The 21,246-nt window shown below is 36.9% G+C and overlaps 1 protein-coding gene across 5 annotated transcripts in view; it reads right to left on the reverse strand.

Annotated features, from left to right (window-relative positions):
- Positions 1-14,555: 14,555 nt before the first annotated feature.
- The window catches only part of exoc6b (exocyst complex component 6B), a 608,337-nt gene continuing 601,646 nt past the window's right edge, over positions 14,556-21,246 (reverse strand). For 4 of the 5 annotated variants that reach the window (XM_039751926.1, XM_039751928.1, XM_039751927.1 and 1 more), the window contains one exon: positions 14,556-18,303. In XM_039751926.1, the coding sequence (XP_039607860.1) occupies positions 18,177-18,303 (127 nt within the window). In that variant the 3' untranslated portion in view covers positions 14,556-18,176. The remainder of the gene's footprint in view (positions 18,304-21,246) is intronic. The other variant, XR_005633442.1, reaches the window with a different exon arrangement.

Genomic DNA, 21,246 nt, shown 5'->3' on the forward strand with positions numbered 1-21,246 from the left:
CTGCATACATATAAAAAATAAACTTGCAGCATTAGGAGTACTGTCACTGGATGTATACTACTGATCCTTGTGGCTGGTAGAGCAGCATCACAAGGCTAATTATGCAGGGAAATTAGCCATGTGCCCAGCAACAATCTCAAAACAAGCCTTAAAAGAGCCCTTTCCTTCAGCCCATCAGAAAACAAATGATTACTATTTACAAGGTGTTTCTTCTTGATGGAGGAAGAAAGTGCAAAGCATCTGCACAGACACAACACAAAAAGCATGATCCCACTGTGCCCAAAGTTGTGACTTCCAACAATAGAACAAGCCAGTCCTACGCTGCCACTACATTGAACAACTAACATGTGCCCCGTGATCTCTATTTAATCTGCTTATTGCTAGTTTGTGGCTGTTTGTTTGTGGTATTTATTCCATCTGCCTTTTTTTATTGTTTAAGGGAAGGTACTCCAGTGATTAGCACTAGCACTAGCCCTCAGGGATACTTAAAAGACCATTTCATCATGATAACCCACTCAAAACTAATTCAGTTCAGCATTCCCATTGACTTCAATACATTTTGCAAAGTTTAGTAAAGTTTGCAATCTTTTCTGTGATTTTACCAAGTTCAAAGTGAAGCATATTCAGTGGGATTTGCTCATCACTAATGATGAATCATAAACTTGAGCAAATTAGGCAGAAGGGCACTAAAGACTGAAACCAGGAAATACTGCTTTAGGCTACAAATCGCAGGAGTCTGAAACAAACCACAGCCATTATGAAGTATCTGGATTAAATATGGGGTCATATTAGCTAAACAAATGAGCTTATGGACTTAATGGTCTCCTTTCATTTGTCTAATTTCTTACGTTCTTTTATTCTAACCCTTGAAACAGCAGCTGTATATCACAGAAAGAAAAAGGTTCAATATGCGTACACAGATCCAAAGCCAGAAAGGACACGTTATTAGAAATAGGTGGCAGTCCTAGTACAGGGGTGGGCAAAGTTGTTCCTGGAGGGCCGCAGGTTTTTGTTCTAACCCAAATGCTTAATAAGAAGCACTTATTGCTCTAGTAACACTTCTCCTTCATTTTAGTTGTCTCGGCTCATTAAGATTTTGAACCCTTTTTTGCTTATTTTAATTTTAAACAGCTGTATTCCCATTTTTAAATGCTAATTATTAGCTATAAGTGCAAATGAGAAAAGAAACCAGTATTTCTCCATTTAGATTTGTGTATTTATTGTGCACCATTTGGTTTATTTAAATACAGGCAGACGCCAGGTTACGTACCAGATAGGGACGGTAGGTTTGTTCTTAAGTTGAATTTGTATGTAAGTCGGACCAGGTACATTATTTTAATAAATGCTAATGTTGACCGACTGTAACCAAGCGCTCTGCCAATGAATGATGGCATTTCACCTCTCCCTGAGCTTTTTATTATTTCTACTTTAATTTCAATGGTGATGGTTTTTCTCTTCTTTACTATATCACCAGCACTTGCATCAGATTTGTGTTTCAGAGACATTGTTGAAGGGTAAATACAAAAGGTTAAGATGAGCTCTTCTGCACAACACTGCACGCTGTCACAGCTGGAAGGCACCCATCGTCAACACGTCTGATGTACTGACAAGAGACAACTTCCTCCGTAACAGTACAAGCTGGCTTGCTATTTGGGGCGATTCCCCATTCACCCACCACACATTAACCTCCACTACAGTATGCTGCCTGGAGCGTCCGCCCACCAAGAACGAACACGGTGAAACCAAAGGCGGGTAATGAAATGCCCACCACCGCCCCCATTCAACAGGCAGCCAATCGAGGCACACTACAATGCCACCCCCATCAACAAGGCCTTCCCATTCAAACTCAATGGCCTCCGTTCAGCCACAACCAGGTCACCGCTGGCAGCATTACCAGCTGCCCACCGAGAACAAACGGGGCAGCCGTGTGTGGCTGGCGGGCAAAGAAACGCCCCCCTCCGCTCCATCCAGCCTGCCTCCAGTCAGGAGCAGTAGCTGCGGTGTTGTAGTAGATGGGCAGCGAACCGTCCCATCAAGTCTCCGTCCTGCACACGAGTGACAGCTGTGGCCCCGGTGACTATGGACCATGGGTCACCGATTGCCGCCCGAGGGACACTACACTGTGCAGGCAGCGAAATCGCCCCCCTCTAGCCTCCGTCCAGCCACCTCTTTCAGTGTCCCCAGGCCGAAGATGACAGCGGCAGTTACTGAGGCACATGTGTCGCAGCTGTGGCCCCATTCGTAAGTCGTAGGACGGATGTTCGTAACCTGGGAACTACCTGTACTTGGAAAGAAAGTGAAGAGAAAATAGTGAGAGACTGAGAATTACTCATCTATTTTAGACTTCAAATCATTTGGATGATATCCTTAGAAAGGAAGAAAAAGTCTTGGATATGAGAATGACCTGACATGGCAGAGTTAAAGTACTAACAAGCCATGAAAATAAATTATTTAATTAAGCAACTGGGTTGGAACTAAAACTTGCAGCCACTGAGGACCTCCAAGACTAACTTTGCCCACCCCTGTCCTAGTAGATTCATCATGGTTCTCAATAAGAATGGTCACATAACCAATTAACATGTCAAAAATAATTTAATATGTGAAGTACTGTACATGTCATATGAGATAATGTTTGAGCTTATAACTGTACTCTTCTAGGTTTCATTTGGAATATTGTGTATGCGTTAGAAGAACCAGAGGAAGCTGAACCTTCTATCCATGCTTTTTTTTTTCATAAGCTCTACTTACGCATGGCATTTGCCTAAAATGATCTTCCCTATCAGTCACATCATATCCCATTACTCTTCAGAAACACAGATGTTTGGAAGATGAGAGTTGCACATTTCATTTTTATACAAATTCTGAATAATCCAAAATTTCATCATGTGTGTATCAGATGGTTATGAGGTCCTGTATACTTGGAAGTGATTGCTAGGATGTATTACCATTAAAGCACTGAAGTAGCAGGAACTATAAATCCCACTATAAATTGATGGAACAAGTTGTCTAATGTTTTAACTAAAAGTAGCACCTGAAAGACTTTCACATCTCATTTTACTGACACTTTTGAACAAATTATGCAAACGGAGATGACTGGTCAGGTAGAGGTGTGAGGACTATATTGGTTTTTGTTAGGTAAACCCACTTAAACCAAGAACATTATAATTCAGTTCGTTTTGTCCAGTGTTAATCCAGTGATCAAGTGAAGCTACTGAAATGGCAAAGAAACGTCAGATCAAATCACACCTAACATTTCTTTACTCTTCACCAGCCAACATAATCAAAAACAAACTTTCACCTGATTTGATATTTTAAGTGAATCTGCTTAGTTTCCTGAGCATTATCAAGTTCATGACATGTCAACTGCCAAAGTCATTGATGATATCCATTGTGGAACGAGCCCCAGGCACAGACAGGTAGACATGTTTAAGCACCACCACATGTTTATTTACAGTCCTATATTTACAGTAATAAGTGCACACAACCCCCCAAAACTCCCCCAAAGTCTAGGGGCCTCATACATAACGCCGTGCGTAGAATTCGTACTATAACATGACATATGCACAAAAGCTGAAATGTGCTTATGCACAGAAAAATCCAGATGCAGTAATCCGTGCGTTCGGCAACTTTTGTCAACTCAGCGTTCTGTGCAAAGACAATGGGAAAAGCACGAGGGAAAATATAAGAATTTCAGCAAATACCAAGTGGAGGTAAAGGAAAAACATACTATTTGTTGATTTAAACAGTGGTATAATCAACAAAAGGAAGCTGATCGAGTGACATAGCGTGGTGTAGAAACTTGAAAGCTCAAGTTCACAAAGTCGCACAGTGCCTGAAATAAAAAAGAAGTCACATATCAAAGTCGCCATGAAAAGGTGAGTCGTAGCCCACTGTCTGAGTGTCATATGAAAGCTTATTAGCTTACAGACAAAAAAAATAGGCACACAGTGGGGAAAAAAGCACGAAATGTCAAATTTAATCTCGAAATTTCCACTTAGTTTATTTTTTCATTAAAGTAGATCATAAACCATCTTAAAATCATTTAATTTACTAGTTGCTCAAATCCCATCGTAACTAAAGTAGCGTGTTAAATGCTTTGCTTTGTACTTGATCTTCTATGTGCTCTATGTGTGTGAATCACTATTTTCATGATGATTGGAATAAAAGCATGTTATTAAACAAGGGAACACGATGGCGCAGTGATTGTTCATGTCTCACACAAGATGCTGCTGCACCATGTGCGACCTTCGATGAAATCATTTATTGTAGCAGTACTAACCTCCAATTCCTGTCATTACTTTTCTTTCCCCAAATACCCAATCGCCACACAATTAGCTCTGTAATAGACGTTAAGCCATCTGTAGGCTTACAACGACGATTCTTCAAAACTTTTAAGGAACATGGAAATATCTTCATAGTACGTGTTTAATTATTCTATCCTTCCAGTGTTGTGCCAGCCTCAGTAAATATACAGCGCGAAGCAGGAACAATACGTGAACTTGCTAGCGCTGCAGCACCGTGTCCTCACATGTTTAATTATTAACAATACAGATTATTTAAATGAAGTTAAAGTTTTATCTGTATAATCAACATATTTTGCTGCATTTCATCTTAAAAATGATATTGTCATCATATGTAAATACGTGCTTTATAAAGCGGTGCAGGTTGTGCAATATTATAACTGTAGTGCAAGTTTACAGTGGGGTAATTGTACTTATAAGTACAAACAGTTCTACAAGGAGCAACTGATTGAGTGCATTTAAAGTTCTTGGGATGAAACTGTTTCTGAACCGCGAGGTCCGTACAGGAAAGGCTTTGAAACGTTTTGCCGTTTTGCTGAGGTAGCGTGTGCTTGATGCTGTATACCGATAATTCTCTTTCCGATCAGCTGCTGCTGTGATTCCCCACTCAGATACATTGATATAAATACTCCAAGTGGTGTAGTGAGAGTAATATGGAAAAAGATGATCCGCTCTGGCAACTCCTAACGGGAGCAGCTGAAAGAAGAAGGTGCAGTGAGATTAACAACGCTAAAGCAGTTATGATATTTGGAATACTATGGCTATTCCCTGGACCATTATATTGTTACAGGTTAATTACAATCAGATGCATTACACTAATAAACGGTTAGACGGTTAACGTCAGTGTATTTATAAAGCCGCGTCAGGAAAATAAAGAGTAACTGCACAGGAACAGTAGCACTGCTTCGACGCTGGGTGCTGCCAGTCTGCAAAACCGAGCGGAGAACTTGCGTACGATAGGGTATGAGGTACCGTGGAAATGTGCGTGGCTTTACACCAAGTGTAGGTTTTATACATCGCAATTTGAACGTGGAAACGTTCTTACGCAACATTTCTGAGCGTACGCACCGTTTATACATGAGGCCCCAGGCCTCACACTCAAATGCCTCATTCTTCAGGCCGCCTCCACTCCTCTCCTTCAAGCTCTGTCCTTCTCCTCACCCGACTCCAGCCCTAAATGAAGGGAGGCGGCCCCTTTAATAATCACCCAGATGTGCTCTAGGTGCTTCCCAGCAATCTTCCACCGGCACTCCCCAGTTTGGCAGAAGTGCTGGCTGCGTACCAGGTAGAACTCCGGGTGTCCCCGATCCTCTTCCCCCAGCACTTCTGGGTGTGGCGGAAGTGCTGAGGTCCAGGGCTCTGTAGGCATTGGGGCACCCCCTGGCGGTGACCACAGGCCCTACAGGGCTAAGCTTCAATGCTCTGTACCCATGGTCCCCAAAGCAACCAGGACGGTTGCCCCCTCGTGGTCTGGAGGAGGCGCAAGTCCTCCTCCGGTCCTCCTGGGCGTCCCAGCTGGGTACCAGCCCAAGCCGCGTGCAACATCATTTACCCTCGGCTTACATGTTGGAGAAAGTTGATTGAAATATCTATGACTCTTGCAGCTTCTGATGTCTATGTGATCATGACTTATACTGATTTTGTCAGAGAAAGTATATGAACCATTAGGATAGTGTGCTCAGCCTTCATATGCAATTGCTAAAGAAGTGACCTTTGGATCTCACTAAGCTCTTTCTTCCTGTACAAAGGCAACACAAGCGACTAGTCAATCTGTTGCAGATTCTCATCTTATTCTATTCCTATCACTCCCCCACCAGAAGGTGTACTTGAGTGTTAATTTTGTTGTTAAACTTAATAGTACTGTTTCAAACAACTGGCATTCCAGACATAACTGCCATTGTGGACATATTCTGTGAAATTTTTGAAAAATTACATTTTGATAAGAGACCTATTAAAAGGAAAGGCGACAAAACAGGCTAAATCACAATGCCCAGCACAGCCATCTCTAAAACAATAAATGATCCTTCAGTTATCATAAAGTCCTGGTAGTTTTCCAAATTAAAACTATATGCATATGACCAGTTAATTTCAAATGGATAAAAGTTTGGATAACAGGGGTGCCTATTCTTCGAAATTTCACCTGTAGAGATGTTTACTTTTCTGGACTCCACTAAGACTTTAGTTCATGATTCGACCTTCAGAAAGACACTGGAAAAAATGGGATTGATGACAGTGTGGTAAGGTGGAAACTACTGGTAACAAAGATAAAAATAAAGTTGCAAGATCCTCAAAATGTCTGCCCCAATGCTCTACGATATAGAGGATTTAAACCCTTTTTGGCAGAATGGATCCTCTCATCTGTACAAAACTGTCAATTTCCGGACCTGCTACAGGCTTCAAATTCCCCATAAGGAACATTAAACTGACAGACAAGCATTCTGATGATCGTGTCATGCCTGGGGAGTTCAATGCTGCAGATGGGAATGCTGAAGCATGACTTCTGCTGTGTATCACAGGAATCCGCAGTTAGATGGTACTTTGTAAATTAACTGAGGCTTACAGTACCTGTGTGTGGAACAAGACAAAAAATTGAAACAGCCATAACAAATCAACAACAGAACGGCTAACAAAAATGCAGACTTTCCATACTTAAGTCTCACTGAACTGTTGGGATACATATTAAAAGAAATTAATTGATCCATCCATGTTCAAATTTATTTAATCTAGATCATAGTTTTGGAGATAAGGAGAGCATGCGCAATAAATAAATAAATCACACAATTATAGACTGTACCACTTTCAATTTGTAGAGACAAATGGAAGCAGTGTGTGATGTTTGATTATTAAATAAATGAAAATGACCATTTTGTAAAAAATTATTTACTTAAGACTCTTTGTTTAATATAACATAAAGCTTTAGTTTAAGATCTGCTAACATTTGCATGTACAAACGATGTGGTAACACAGTAAATCAGAGAGTGCTAAACTATTTCTGATCAGCTATGGGGCTACTTCAAGTCTAGAGGGCTTCTATCATTGTTCAGTGTAGTGCAGTGACACCACCCACACCACTCTAAACTCAACCTCATCTGAAATTGTCATCGGCAGTGAAGGGCTGCCTTCTACTGAATGAACCCACATCCACTACTGATAAGACAAAATTGTATAATACTATTATAATAATAATATTATACAAAGTTTTTCACAGGCAGGAATCAAGACAAGACAATTACAGGATGATGACACTGGTGAAGATCTGAACTCAAAAATGAGGAGAGGGAACATTCAGCCAGACCAAGTCAAGGCACTTAAAAAGTACAATTTTCAGCAATCATAATGGTAACATTAGAAAATAACAAGTGATAATAAGCACAAACTATGTGTATATACGAAACAGGGTACATGGAACTGGGAGGCCTTCCACAGATGAGACTCAGAAAGAACATCTACATAGATGATGGCTGAGAAACACTTAGATTAGGGACCCTGACAAAAGCCAAAGGGAGAAGGTATAGGAGGTAAGGATAAAAATGAAATATATTCATCTTTATTTAGCCATTGTTCAAAATCCTCTGTAATAACGCTATGAGGTTCAGTAAAACACAAATCATTTCATGATTTATGATCACTTAATTTGACCTATAAACATATCTTGGCAGCCCTTTTATGTGGCTATTCCCTACTGCAGGTGTCTTTGTTTTTTAACATTCAAAGTCACTGTTTATTTTCTTAAATGCGTGCAGAATGGCCTAAGCATTTTGTGAAACTGATATGTAAAGATTTACTATAAAGCTCACTGTATACATGTTCTTTGTTTATATACAGCTTCCTTTTTAGTTTTGTAATGGTATTCATTATCAAAAAATAATATTTTCAAACCTGCTAAAGTCTATCTTGGCAGAACTCGATGCAAAGCAGGGATCACTGCTGGACAGGGTGCCAATCCATTGCAGGGGACTTATAATTGGCTTCCTCCCAAAATTTTAACCCTGATCAAGATTAATGACTCAGTGAGAAATAAATACAAAATTTGAGTTATGTTTTATTTTTCTCATAAAAATCAATCAGCTGAAAATGCACGCACCTCATAGTGCCATTATTGATGGCCTGCATCATACCTGATTTTTAACTGTTTCAACTAAAGTTAGACAAAGCAGATACAAAAATAAAGGATTGCTAATTTTTTGAATCTGTGTTTTGAATACTCTATACAACACTGTACCTTGGATAGAATCTAAAACAAACCTTTTCCAGAATTTTGATCGTTGGTCCTTTACTTTTGATCTGTGCAGATTTTAGATGGGGTCCCTAGGATGGATAACGTGGCCATTGAACAATCTTGACTCTGTGAATGCTTATGGTGACTGTCTTTCTGAAACATCCAAGTTTTATCATCCCTTTATCTTCCTAATAATTCAACTGAACTCTTTACTTCTGTAAGAGAACTTTTCATTGAGTGCAGATGCAGAGTGCTGTGATAAGTTCACAGGTAGATATAATGAATATACATAAAGGTACAGATTTATTTAAAGAGTCAGGAAACACCATTTAACATAAATGGAAGTAATTATTAATTGTTAATTCAAACAAGTCGTAACAATGTTACCTAAATGTCATGGCAAAACTCAAAACACTCTTGACTTAACAATGGCCTCAAAAAGAGGGGGGTAACAAAACTACAGGTCTTTCTGAAGTATACTTTTTAAAATACACATCTTTCAAAGTGAAAGCCATACAGTAAGCTCCAGAAACTTCAATTTAGGGTATGGCTGCCCTCCCAAATAGCCTTTTTGCCATGGATATGGTGACTTAGTACATGTCCCCACACCCACTAAGCTCTCAGTTTGGCCAAGAGCAATCCAGAGAGCAAGTTTTGGTAATACTTTATATTCCAATATTGTGGCAAGGAACTTATTTATACAAAATAATTTTAACAATCATCTTTTTAAGTTGAATGGTATGCCAAGGTGATTTAAAAGTACAGATCTCCTTGGCCTATTTTTTTTTTTTTATAGTGAGTACTGCCAGGTTTGATGACTTGCCGATTTCAGTGGTGAGGAGAATCTACACCTGTGGGCTCTACCATCCACCAATTTACTGAATGGGCCACAGTACTTGTTTGCTCAAGGCCTTTCACCTTTGTTTTCTAACTACCGCACTATCATTTAATAGGCATTCATTTCTTTTCGTTTATACCTCTTTGCTTTGTCTGATGGTACTACATGAGAGATGAGTTTCTTCAGCAAGGACCTCCTTTTTGCATCCCGGTAGAACAGCCTAGTTGCTTAACATAAAGGTGAAGTTTAAAAACAAGGTGGAAAATGTTAATACAAACTCAAATTTTGGTTGATTTTTCCATTAAAATTAATTTACTGTATTCATGCCATAACTTTAAGTATAAATATACAGAGGCTCATTACACATGGTGTTAACGTTACAAATAGTTGGATGTGAAAAGCACTATAGGTGATTTGCTATGTGTTTGTTATTTGCATGTTAAAAAATGCAAAACATTAGTCAGATACATTTATAATGTGATTTTAGGATCAAATGGCTTCCCATTGAAAGCTGGTTCCTTCTTTACCAGGTGGCAAAACATGTAGGTATGTCACCCTGCCCAGGAATTGTGATAACATGGATCTTAGATGACAAAAAAAAAATAAAACTAGAAAAAAAGGCACATCAGTAAACAAAAAATCTTGTTTATTAACAAACATATGTAATTTCTTGAATAAACAACATTATCCAACATCAACCGGTATGATGAGGAAAAGTGATTTCCTCCTTAAACTTATTAATTGGTTGTGCCACCTTTAGCAACAATTTAGCCAAGCACTTCTTATATAAATGTAATAAATGTCTATCACATTGCTGTGGAGGAAGTTCATCCCACTCCTCTTTGCCAAACTGGCGTATGTTAGAGATACTGGTAGGTTCTTAAACCTAAACTGTTCATTCCTAGTCCTGCCACATTATCTTTATTTGGGATTTTATATTTGGACTTTTAACTAAGCCAGTTCAGAACTTTAATTTCTTTCTTTACAGCTTTTCTCCGAAGAGCTTGGCTTTGTTTTCTGAAACAATGTATTGATGCATGACCAAACTATGCTTTTGTTTCAATTGATGTATGGGTAATGTATGGATTTAAAATTCTCTTTAGGAACTTTTAAATTCAGATCAGAAATTGTGGCTCTTTCGATTACGGCAAGCAGTCCTGATTCTGATGAAGCAAAAGAACTCCACAACACAATGGCTTACCATTGGTATGGTGTTTTTACTGTGGAATTGATGTGTTTGCTTTATGTCATGTTGGCCAAAGCGTTTCACTTTTTTCTCATCTGTCCTCATCACACATTCTCCTAAAGAGCTTGGAGAACTTTCAGGTTCATCCTGGCAAATGAGACAGACATTTCTGCTAGTTTTAATTAGCAATGGTCTCCACCATACTGCTCTACAATAAAGATTGGATTTGCCAAGTGTCATTCTGATTGTGGCATCTTGAACACTGACCTTTGCTAAGACAACAAAGACCTGCATTTCCTAATTTTATGTCTGCTACTCTTGGGAAGATTCACTGCTGTCCAAAGTTTTTCCATGTAGAGACAGAAGATAGATAAATGTGGCTCTATTGCCCTTTCTAGACTGACAGATATCAATGTTCTTCCAAACAAGTTGACTTTGATGGTAAAGGTCAAAATAACTGAAGGTTTCAGGTGTTGTATAATTGTTCTCATTAGATAAATCAAAGAAGAAGTGTTACTGGTTCACTAACATGCCATTATCTAATATTAGATTTTGTTTGAAGTGCTGAACACATGCAAAGTCCAAAATTTAGAAAAGCAGAGGAAATCAGGAAGGAGCAAAAATATCTGTAATTAATGGTACTACATAATTAATATTCAATGCCACTTTAGTAACACAGAACACAAAGCATAATAAACATCAGTTAAAAACAGTAAACACAAAGTGAACACAATAAAAAAATGCAAGAACCAGAACCACATTAAATAATAGATTTTTTCTGTTACTTTTCATTGATTTTTCAAGGCTTCTAATAAATGTGAAGATGACTGTAATTGGCGATAGTTGTGCTTCACTGTGTAAGGCACTATACAAAAAAAGATGATAAACGGTCAAGAAATTATCCCTTCTTTATGACAGTCCATACAACTTTGTTTTCAACAGAACACTTGTTAAGAATTGCATATGGAGTATAGATTTCAAATTTTTTGTATCTATACAACTGCATTTATAGTATAAGTGGGAGCCTTCCAGAAAGGAAGATAAGTAAACAGAAGAGCAATAAGATAACAAAATTAGCTCTACTTCAATTTGAAAAAGGGCTGTGACAGCGACACATTACATGCCAAGCTGTTTGTGGCAAATTCCCCCCAAAAATTCGATTTGAATCACAAAGTTCATAAATCATTCTAAGAGGCAGGTGCAGCTTCGCCCACTGATCTGATTGTGTCTAATTCTGACAAAGCTCTCTGGATTTCTGGGAATGCAATGTGATATAATGGAAACAAAGGAGAAATAATAAAAAGCACCATCAGACACGCCCTTGACATACGAAGAGCCTCACTTAAGTGCATCATGTGTCTCATCTCAGTGTTAGTAAAATACCCTATTCATGTGTAAGATTTTTTTAGAATAGGCAACTAAAGGCCACTTTGCAGAAAGGTCTTTGCTGAGTCAGTCACATTTATTTTTTCTAGCATCAGCATTGTAAATTGACCCTATTTTATACCGCTAAAGAAATGATCTAAGAAGAAATGTCTGCACTGCAAAAATGAAAACAAAATCCCTGAAAGCTGAGACCCTATCAGTTTAGTTAAATATTACATGGTGTGGCTGTACTCAAAATGCGGGAAAGCCCCTCCAAAGAAAAGTTAATATTCAGGCCAAATGCTTTTTAAAAGAAAATAACTTTAATATGGACACATTTGGAAAGTCTAAATAGCTCCTTTTTATTACGAGTCCTTGTTCAGCAGTTTAAGGCCGTAAATGTATCCATTAGAATGTCAATTAGTATAAAGATCGTACTCAAAGGTGTCATCAAGCATAGCAATCAAGAGAGTATCACCAAGTCTATGAAGATGGAGGGTGTAGATGTCTATAGAGTACATAACATGTAGCAACTATTTGTTTCTTAAGCCTTGAATGCAATTTCTCTGATTCTATGATAAGTTATGGCAAACACTGAAGCTATAAACAAAATTTACTATTCTTAGAACTTTAGTTTCTTTAAACACCAACATATAAATACTTTAATAGGGAAATATTTTATAAAAATTGAAAATATACCTGTAGTAAAATACAGATTGAGCAGTCTGATATGGCATTTGTGGGTAACTCATAAAGTGAAATTGATTATGGCTGCACTATATAGATGTGGCAGCTAATTACTCTATCTTCATCTAGTGAATTTTCATCTGTTATTTTACCTTACTTAAGGACAAGTCTGAGAAATACTGAGCACAAAAGTTAAAAAGATGCAGTAATTACACGATCAGTCTTGGCGAGAGTGTCAGGTGGGGATACTGTACTGTTTGACTTTCATAGCAGTTCTTAAAGTTTTCTGAAAGAAGAATTAACAATCCTGGAAAAAGTTCTGGATTTCGGAATGAAGAAAAATTATGTGGCAAAAGCATTTAGAATTATGCCTTCATCTTCATCTTTCATTCTTTAGTTTCATAACTGTATTTCTATTAAAAAAAAAAGGTTACATCTAAGGTCTCATTTTCAAATAAAACATTTTTACAGCTTAAGGAGCGCTGTTTTTTTTTTTACAAGTATTGTCAAGCTTAGGTCACAGAGTTGTCTGAGAGACAGGAAGGTGAGTCCTGGTTTTCAACGAAAATACAGGTACTTTATTACTGTATAGAGAAGGCAGGTACAATTTCAAGACTTCATTCAAAATAGGAGCACTGAAAAGCATCTTTTAACACTGTGTTTAAAGTTTTATACATTGTGTGATAAGCACGTTATGTGGTAAACTTGATCCTGCAGAGGACAAGCAATTACTTTGCCCTTGGTTTACTGTTTACCACATACAACACAGCAGCACTGCCATTAGAGATGGTGAATCACTGGCAACCTTGGTCACAATAGTATATGAATTTTGTTATACTTTTGTTACACAGGAGCTCACCTGTAGTAAACCGGAGGGCACAGACACCTACTATTACCTTCACTTATAATGGTAACATTCAAATAGTATAGAACATCTCATGGTGCAGCATCTGTTTACATATAAATTATATATGTAATTTTTTTATAGCATCTACACCAAAACATTTACTGATATAGTCAAAAATTATAATCAGTGTATTTTACCACAAAAATGTAAAACTGTAGCCAATAAGTTCCTTAAGCAAAATGCATTTGTAATATCTCCTGAATGTGAGGAAGGGATAAGCAAAATATAAAAGTCTAACTAAAGAAAGAAGGTGTTCCCCAGAGATACTTTGCTTGAAATTGAAAGAACAGCCACTGCAATCATATTTTAAAACGCACAATCTCCTCTTAATTTCTATTTTTCAAATAAATCAGAAAAAATGATTCTGAAAGCTTAATACTGAATGAAATAAGCATTCTGAAAAACCAGAGAAAAGTTAGTAACAAAAAGCCAACACAGGAAAGAATTACTAGGCTACTTTCTACCTTGGCATGAATTGAGATAAAGTGTCTTAAAAGAAGAGAAGGATAACACACATCCTCTCCCTGAGGGACTAGATACAAAAAACATAGATACAAATAACAGCTACATCAATATATAAAATGTGTAGGAAGAACGGCCATTAATAGTAGGACTGCTGTAGCTGTGACAACAGAAGTGGTAGACACACAAGTAAATGGGTTTAACCTAATGAAAAGTCCTCACTTACCAGAGACTAGCCCAGACCTTTCAAAACCATAGCTTTTGTCTTCATTATTCTAGCCAGTTGGGAGTTACAATAATACTGTAAATGACTTGAAAATGTATGTCAGAAGCAAAACTGGTACCCAGGATAGACAACTCAAAATAATGACCATTATACTGTATATTAAATTAAAGCAAAAATAACTTTAAGCAGAAATAAATAGTTTTTAAGTAAACTTTATTAAAGGTTGGTGAAAGTGAATTTTAACCATCCACTTTCTTAACACGCAGGGTAAATATACTTATACTAAATGAGAAATTACTGTCAGCTATTAATTGTTCAACTGCACCATTCAAAATCTAGACGATAATAATAATAATAAAACACATGACTTAGATAATTTTTATTGCAAATATGCAACATTAATAAAACTTTACAATGAGTATACAATGTTGAAGACAGCAGGCACAACCAAAATCCCCAAACCTCTCTATCAAAATTCTTATTCCCTTTGTTCCATTTAATACTCCCCTCTCTTAGTATTGAACAGCTCAGTAGCTTTGTGTCAAACAGAAGAAAAAAAAAAGGCTGCAAAACAACCTTTAAATTTTACATAAAGCAAAATCCCATACTATAATCCCATCCTGAAACACTGAAAAGTAACATTGTGACAAGCTGTTTTTAACAGCAAACAGAGAAAATTATATTTATACTGGTTACTGTATATCACACCCACAACTCACCAGATCTTAGGGAGAGCAGACTAAGCTCTAAAAAGTAGACTGAGGCACAGAAAATGAGGCCTTCTAGAGGTTCACACAGACAAACTGTTATGAGTGAGGTTGAGTCAATGCTACAGTCTAGATCATCGAGATTGACCCATCAGGCTCAAGTCTGGTTAGGAGAGGTGACACACAAGTGCCTTTTTAAACTTCTCATTCATCACCTACATTCTATATACCTTTATTGTTTATTTACCAGATTTTTAATGATCCTCCACCTAGGATGTAGACTCGGTAATTGTAAAAAATGAGAAGTGTAGCAGATTAACTAATTCTCTTTGTCAAAACATTCCCTTTTTTGATGTCAGAGGTTTACCTATATATATATATATATATATATATATATATATATATATATATATATATATATATATCAAAGCAAATAGAGCACTTGACCAGATAGCTGTTGCAATATAGTCAGTATTTCACAATGAAGTACAGTACAGTAGTTGAATATGGCAGCACTATCACAAAATCAAGACTGAATATCAAAAGAGCCAAAGAAGGCACATAATCCCTTAATATGTAGCCCTTGAAGTCAAACAGTTGTAAAAAATTATATTTTGGTGTCACTGGAGGCATTCATATACACACACAAAAAAAAAGCTAATTACTATCACTGTCTGTAAATAAACACATCAAAAGTCTAATAATTCAGATTATAAAAGGACAATGAGAACCACTCCAAATGGAGTTAACAAGGCCCATTTATTGCTCAGGTATCCAAATCTGAATGGCTACTCTGCCATGTTTACATTGGCAATCACTTTACTTAATGACGTGACAAGGTGAAAATAAATTCAATGGAAAACCCATACCCATCAAGACAGATGTGGCTGCATCTGAAATAAACAGATTGATTTGTGTATTACTGGGAGACAAAAGTGAAACATCTGACAGTTAAACGACAGCAGGTATGCAAGTCTTAATTTGAAGAAGGCACTTTTACAATACAAGAGTCATCCAAATAGAAAACACAGCTAATGAACACAGGGGTCAAACACTTCAGCCTGTTTTGTGAAATATAAAACACCAGTGTCCCAGTTCTGCTGCAAATGTGAATATGAATGTTTTTACTAAAGGTGTTTTAACAAGGTATGATGACTGGCTTGCTGCACTGTTTAACTGGTTCACAGACATCACATTCTAAACGAGTTTGGGATGGCTAGAGGATAGAAACATAAAAATGTACTGAAATTTGGGATTATAAATGCTGAAATGGATTACTTTTATATACTTAATACAATGATAAAAGATAAAAAACATGAAATCTTTCAAAAAAATAAAGGTGAAGAAAAAGGCACCTTTATTTTTAGATGTGAAGCTGGTTGATTTCACACTATTCATTTTCTTTACAGTTCTTCTGCTTTTGCATCCTTCTCCATGTGGCATGGCATATTGAGAAGACAAATGTAAATGAGCCATTGGATAGGGCAGCTGGCAATTAACAGGTTAACTTAGGAGCTGTACAGTAGAGACAGCGTGTATTTGGTAACACTGAGACAACTGGGACTTATTGAATTACACTAAAAGCTGACAGTCTCAGTAGAACTGTAAGAGCTCACGCTTAACTTTTCTGCAACTGTCATTTAATCCTTCATCCCAATTCATTAAATCCAGGTCCCCCGAGAAGGTTCCAGGGTATACTTCAGTAGCTGTCCACTGAACATCAGCAGAGGGCTTTTAAGCAGCAAAATGACCTATAACGGTTTAAGTTAGCAGTCACCAAAATCTACCTATAGAAAACCAAGCAGATCTTGTGCTGTTCACGTACCACTGTCATCACATAGTCAGTTCTCCTTAATAAGAATTGAGGACAATAATGTCAGAAAAACAGCCATCCTGGCTGCAATTTACTGCCAGCTGGCACAGGTCTTTAATAGATTCTATTCTGTTACAATGTTTATGCAGGACCCCAAAAAAAATTTGTGAAGGGTAGTCTAAGTACCAAAGTTGTGTCATAGCTGATCTAGCATAATTACTGTACCAATGATCTTTTGTTTAAGTCAGAAGTAACTTCTAGCAGAAAAGACAATAAACACAATATCTGAAAATACCATGCTACTTGGAGATGAGCTTTCCAAGAAATAAGCTGGCCTTAAATATGTGGCCACTTTAAATGATTCACCATTTACTCACTGACAATTGCATAACAATGTTCAACAATATGGTGTAAATTGACTAAGCACTTCGCATTTGTGCAGCTCTCAGCAAGTTTTCTTTTAGTCATGTAATGGTGTGTTTATGTTAAACACTGTGAAGGAAAAGTACAATGCTCCTCAGGTTATCTCATGCTTGACATTAGATATCTTCTCACCAGTCAGATAATTATTTGGTAAGAATACACATTATGCAAATCCAGTCATTTGATGTCATATACCATAAAATAAAAATGCATTTTTTGAACATTTATATTAAAATTAATTAAAATATAATAAATATTAGTATTTATTAAATTCCTGACAACTGCAAGTGTTTTGTTGTTTGACACTAGATATTTAAATAATTACCTGTGTGTCATTTGATTGAGTTACTGCCTTAAAAGCACCGATTCTACAAGCACGGATACAGCAGAGAGAATTTTACAACTCTACATGTTCTTGAGAGCGACCATCTAAACTAAACTGAAGTCATTACAAAGTGACTATCTAGATTAAGCTAAAGATGTTACTGAACCAAACATTTTACTGTCTTCGCAGTGTTAGACAGATCTAAAAAAGGTGAACTATGTCTTTGGGATCAACAAGCAGACTAAAGACCATAATTATATTCACAATCTTTTGTAGAAATGAGACTGCACAGATCTGCTTGAATTACGAAACACATACTCAGTCTCTTAAAACATCTAAGCCTCAGGAACCTCCTCATAAACATTGTAAAGAAGTATGAGGCTTAGTCGGGGAAGACACATATTGAACTTTTCCTTGGCACACAGTCAGGAAGAGGGGTTTATCACCAATGCTGATGCCAGCTAGAAACCACACATCACCTAATGCATATAAAAGGCCAGCCAGATATAGAAATTAAGCCAAAAATGAAGTTCATAGAAAACACAAACATTCTGCTAACCTGAAACTCCATTACTTTTATAAATTGGTACTACTAGCAAAGCTTGCATGTTCAAAAGTAGAAAGTACTATTAAAAATAGAGAATATACAATAATGTAGAGAAATGACAAGATGAGCATCAGGTGGGCAATCCTTGGAATGTTTTAGGCAACCCATTCTCAAGTCTGCTGGGAGTTAATTAGTGTGCGCAGTTGCTTGGCCACTGTTTCAATTAGCTTCTGCTTATCCCTCTCATTCCTTCGAAACTGTGCAAACACGGCGTTCTTACGACTTGAGTCTTTCATCCTGAAAAAAACATAAAAAAAATGACAATCAGATCTACAGAACTAAAATATATATCTTTGTCTTGGGTGATAATCAGGTTTTAGACTTTGCTTTCGGCTTCTGGCGACGGTGACAAATAAAAACAGTTTTTTTACATTTTTTTTAAAATTTTACTTCATGTATCAAGACAGGATATTACCGTTTAACTGGTCTGGAACTGCTATTGGGTAGAATAAAAATAGTCTTTTGTACCCTTAATAAACAGAAATTATGTGTGAAACAAAGACAGCCAGAGAGATTCAAATTAATATTACTAGGACCATGTTTCTTGCAGTCACAAAAAATGTAACCAAGTAGAACTGAGGTTTTTAGGACTGGAAGAAAAAAAGCACTAATTTAACATTGCTCTTCAAATGTCTCTAAACTACTTTATTCACAATAGGTGGAGAACTGATGTCTATAGACTGTGTGCTAGTTTCATTCGCATTAAGAATAAGTCAGGATCACAAATTTACAAACCATACACTTTACTCATAATCATCAAATGTCAATAAAAGTAAGTTTGTAATAATTTAATAGGATGCACAAGTGATGAAAGAAAAGATGAGGAACCAAATTAGCAACATCTGGGGAAAAGACACATACAAAAATTCAAAAGTGACAGACAGAGCATGACAGGATGTAAACCATGTTTTCTTTTATATAGTGGCTTTCACAGATAAAGTCATTAGGCAGGGTATCACAATGCAACATAAGCAAAGTGTTGGATGTACACCACTGTATCTCGAAATAACATATTATAAATTATTAGGTTAGCCTATTAAAGGGCTAAACAGAAGAAGAGAAAATTAAAATAGTAAATGCAAGTCTTCACAATTTGAACATTGATACTGAAGAAACTTTAACCACTAAAAATAAAAGACCAGGAAAGAGAAAGAGCTACAGTGTAAAGATTAATAAACTGCTGCTGGTAGCTATAAAGGAAGTGTTGGGACTGTCTCAAAATTCAGGTTTTTTTGAATATTTGGTAAACAAGTATTAAAAACAGGAATAAATTTGGTGCCTAAACTGAGGCTTGGAAGTGAGGTGGGAGAGAAAGAAGCCAAACCAGCCAGGGTAATAAGGATTAAAATGATTGTTAGGCTTAATCTGAGCTAATACTTGGGCTTGAAACCAACTCACATTTAATCCAAATTTGTGCCTTCCTAATTGAAATAAACTGTAATAAATTTACCAATTTGTTCTTTGCTTTGAAATAAAATGTCCTAGCGGCAAAACATAAACACAGTATGTAAAAACAGTGCATGTGCTAAAATAAATGGACCCTTAGTGCTATGATTTACATCAAAGTAAAGTAGACGGAGGTTGAGTCAATGATTTTGTGTTAACTAAGCTAATCAACAAGCTAGTCAATCAAACTGAAATATGAATCAGTTACTCTTCTGTCAAGTCTTGCATCATGCCTCAATCTAAAAAAACATCAACAGAACTGAGGAAAAAAAAAAGTGGATGTTTGTAAGTATGGACAAGATTATCGAGCCATTTCTAAAAGAACATGTAAATGCACTTTTGGGCATATAGTATACACTTTGCTGGCATTTCAAACAATGACAACAGTGCTAAAAAGAGGCCCTCCACATATCATTTTTTTTCAAAAAGGAACAAAACTGTTCACCTGAAATTTCTCAGACACCTTAAGACTCTCAACATACGAGTTCAAAATTGAACTACTAGCGTATAAGAGGGCCAATGATTGGTGAAGAGCTAACACCTTCCTCAAAAAGAACCTTATCTCTACTGCCAAGCACTGTGGTGGTAAGAGTATGGGGTTTTCTTCTTAACGTCGGCCCTGGGCAACTTAACATCACTGATGGAATCATGAATTCTGAGAAATATCTAGAAGTTCTTGAAAAGAACATTAGCCTATCAGTTTGAAAACTAAAGTAGACCACTAAATAGATGTTTCAGCGTGACAACGATCCAACACATTCAAGTCCACTAAACAATGACTTAGAAAGAAGACGATTCATGTTCTGAAATGGCTGAACCAAAGTGGTGAACTGAATTCTTTTGAAATGCTTTCGTGGGGCAGTTAAGACAAGATATTCCTCAACCCTCACAGATCTGGAAGGGTTTTGTAAAAGAGAGAGAAAAAAATCTTACCCTGCAAAATGTCAGTGACTGATAAATGGCCATAGGAGATGACTGTATGAAGTTAGTGATGCTAAAGGAGGTGACGCAATTAATTAATTAATCAATTAGTTTTGAAAACAAGAATATCTAGTGATTTATTCAATATCAGTCTAATCAAATATGACTTGAAATCCTTTATTATGAGTGACAAGTCTCCTTAGGACTTTACCATGGATTGAGAAAATATTCAGGTCCGTTCACTTTTTAAAAATTTTGCTATTGTGGCCTTGTTGTAAAATCATTGAAATTCATTTTTACCCACATTAAGCAACAGGCAATACCCCAGAATGACCAAGTGAAAACAGTCTTAGAATCTTTTGGAAATTTATTAAAAGTAAAAAAAAAACAACTGAAACATCACATTTACAGAAGTATTCAGAACATTCATGACACTTGAAATCTACCTCAGGTTTATCCCATTCTATTGATCATCCCTGATTTGAGTTCAAACATCCTTGTTTGGAGTTCACCTGTGGTTAATTCAATTGATTGGACATGATAAGGAAAGTCACCCACCTGTCCACAGAAGGTCCACAATTAACAATGTTAATCAGGGCAAAAACCAAGCCCTGAGGGTCAAAGAGTTGCATGCAGAGCTTAAAAGCAGGTTTGTGTCACGACACAGATTTGGGAAAGGCTACAAAATATTCCTACAGCATTGAAAGTTTCCCAAGAGAACAGCTGTGTTCATAATTTTAAAAAGGAAGATGTCTGGAACAAAAATTACTCTTCCAAAAGCTGGCCATCTGGCCAAATTGACCAAGAACCTGA

Source organism: Polypterus senegalus, chromosome 4, assembly GCF_016835505.1.
Source record: "Polypterus senegalus isolate Bchr_013 chromosome 4, ASM1683550v1, whole genome shotgun sequence".
Lineage (NCBI taxonomy): Eukaryota > Metazoa > Chordata > Cladistia > Polypteriformes > Polypteridae > Polypterus > Polypterus senegalus.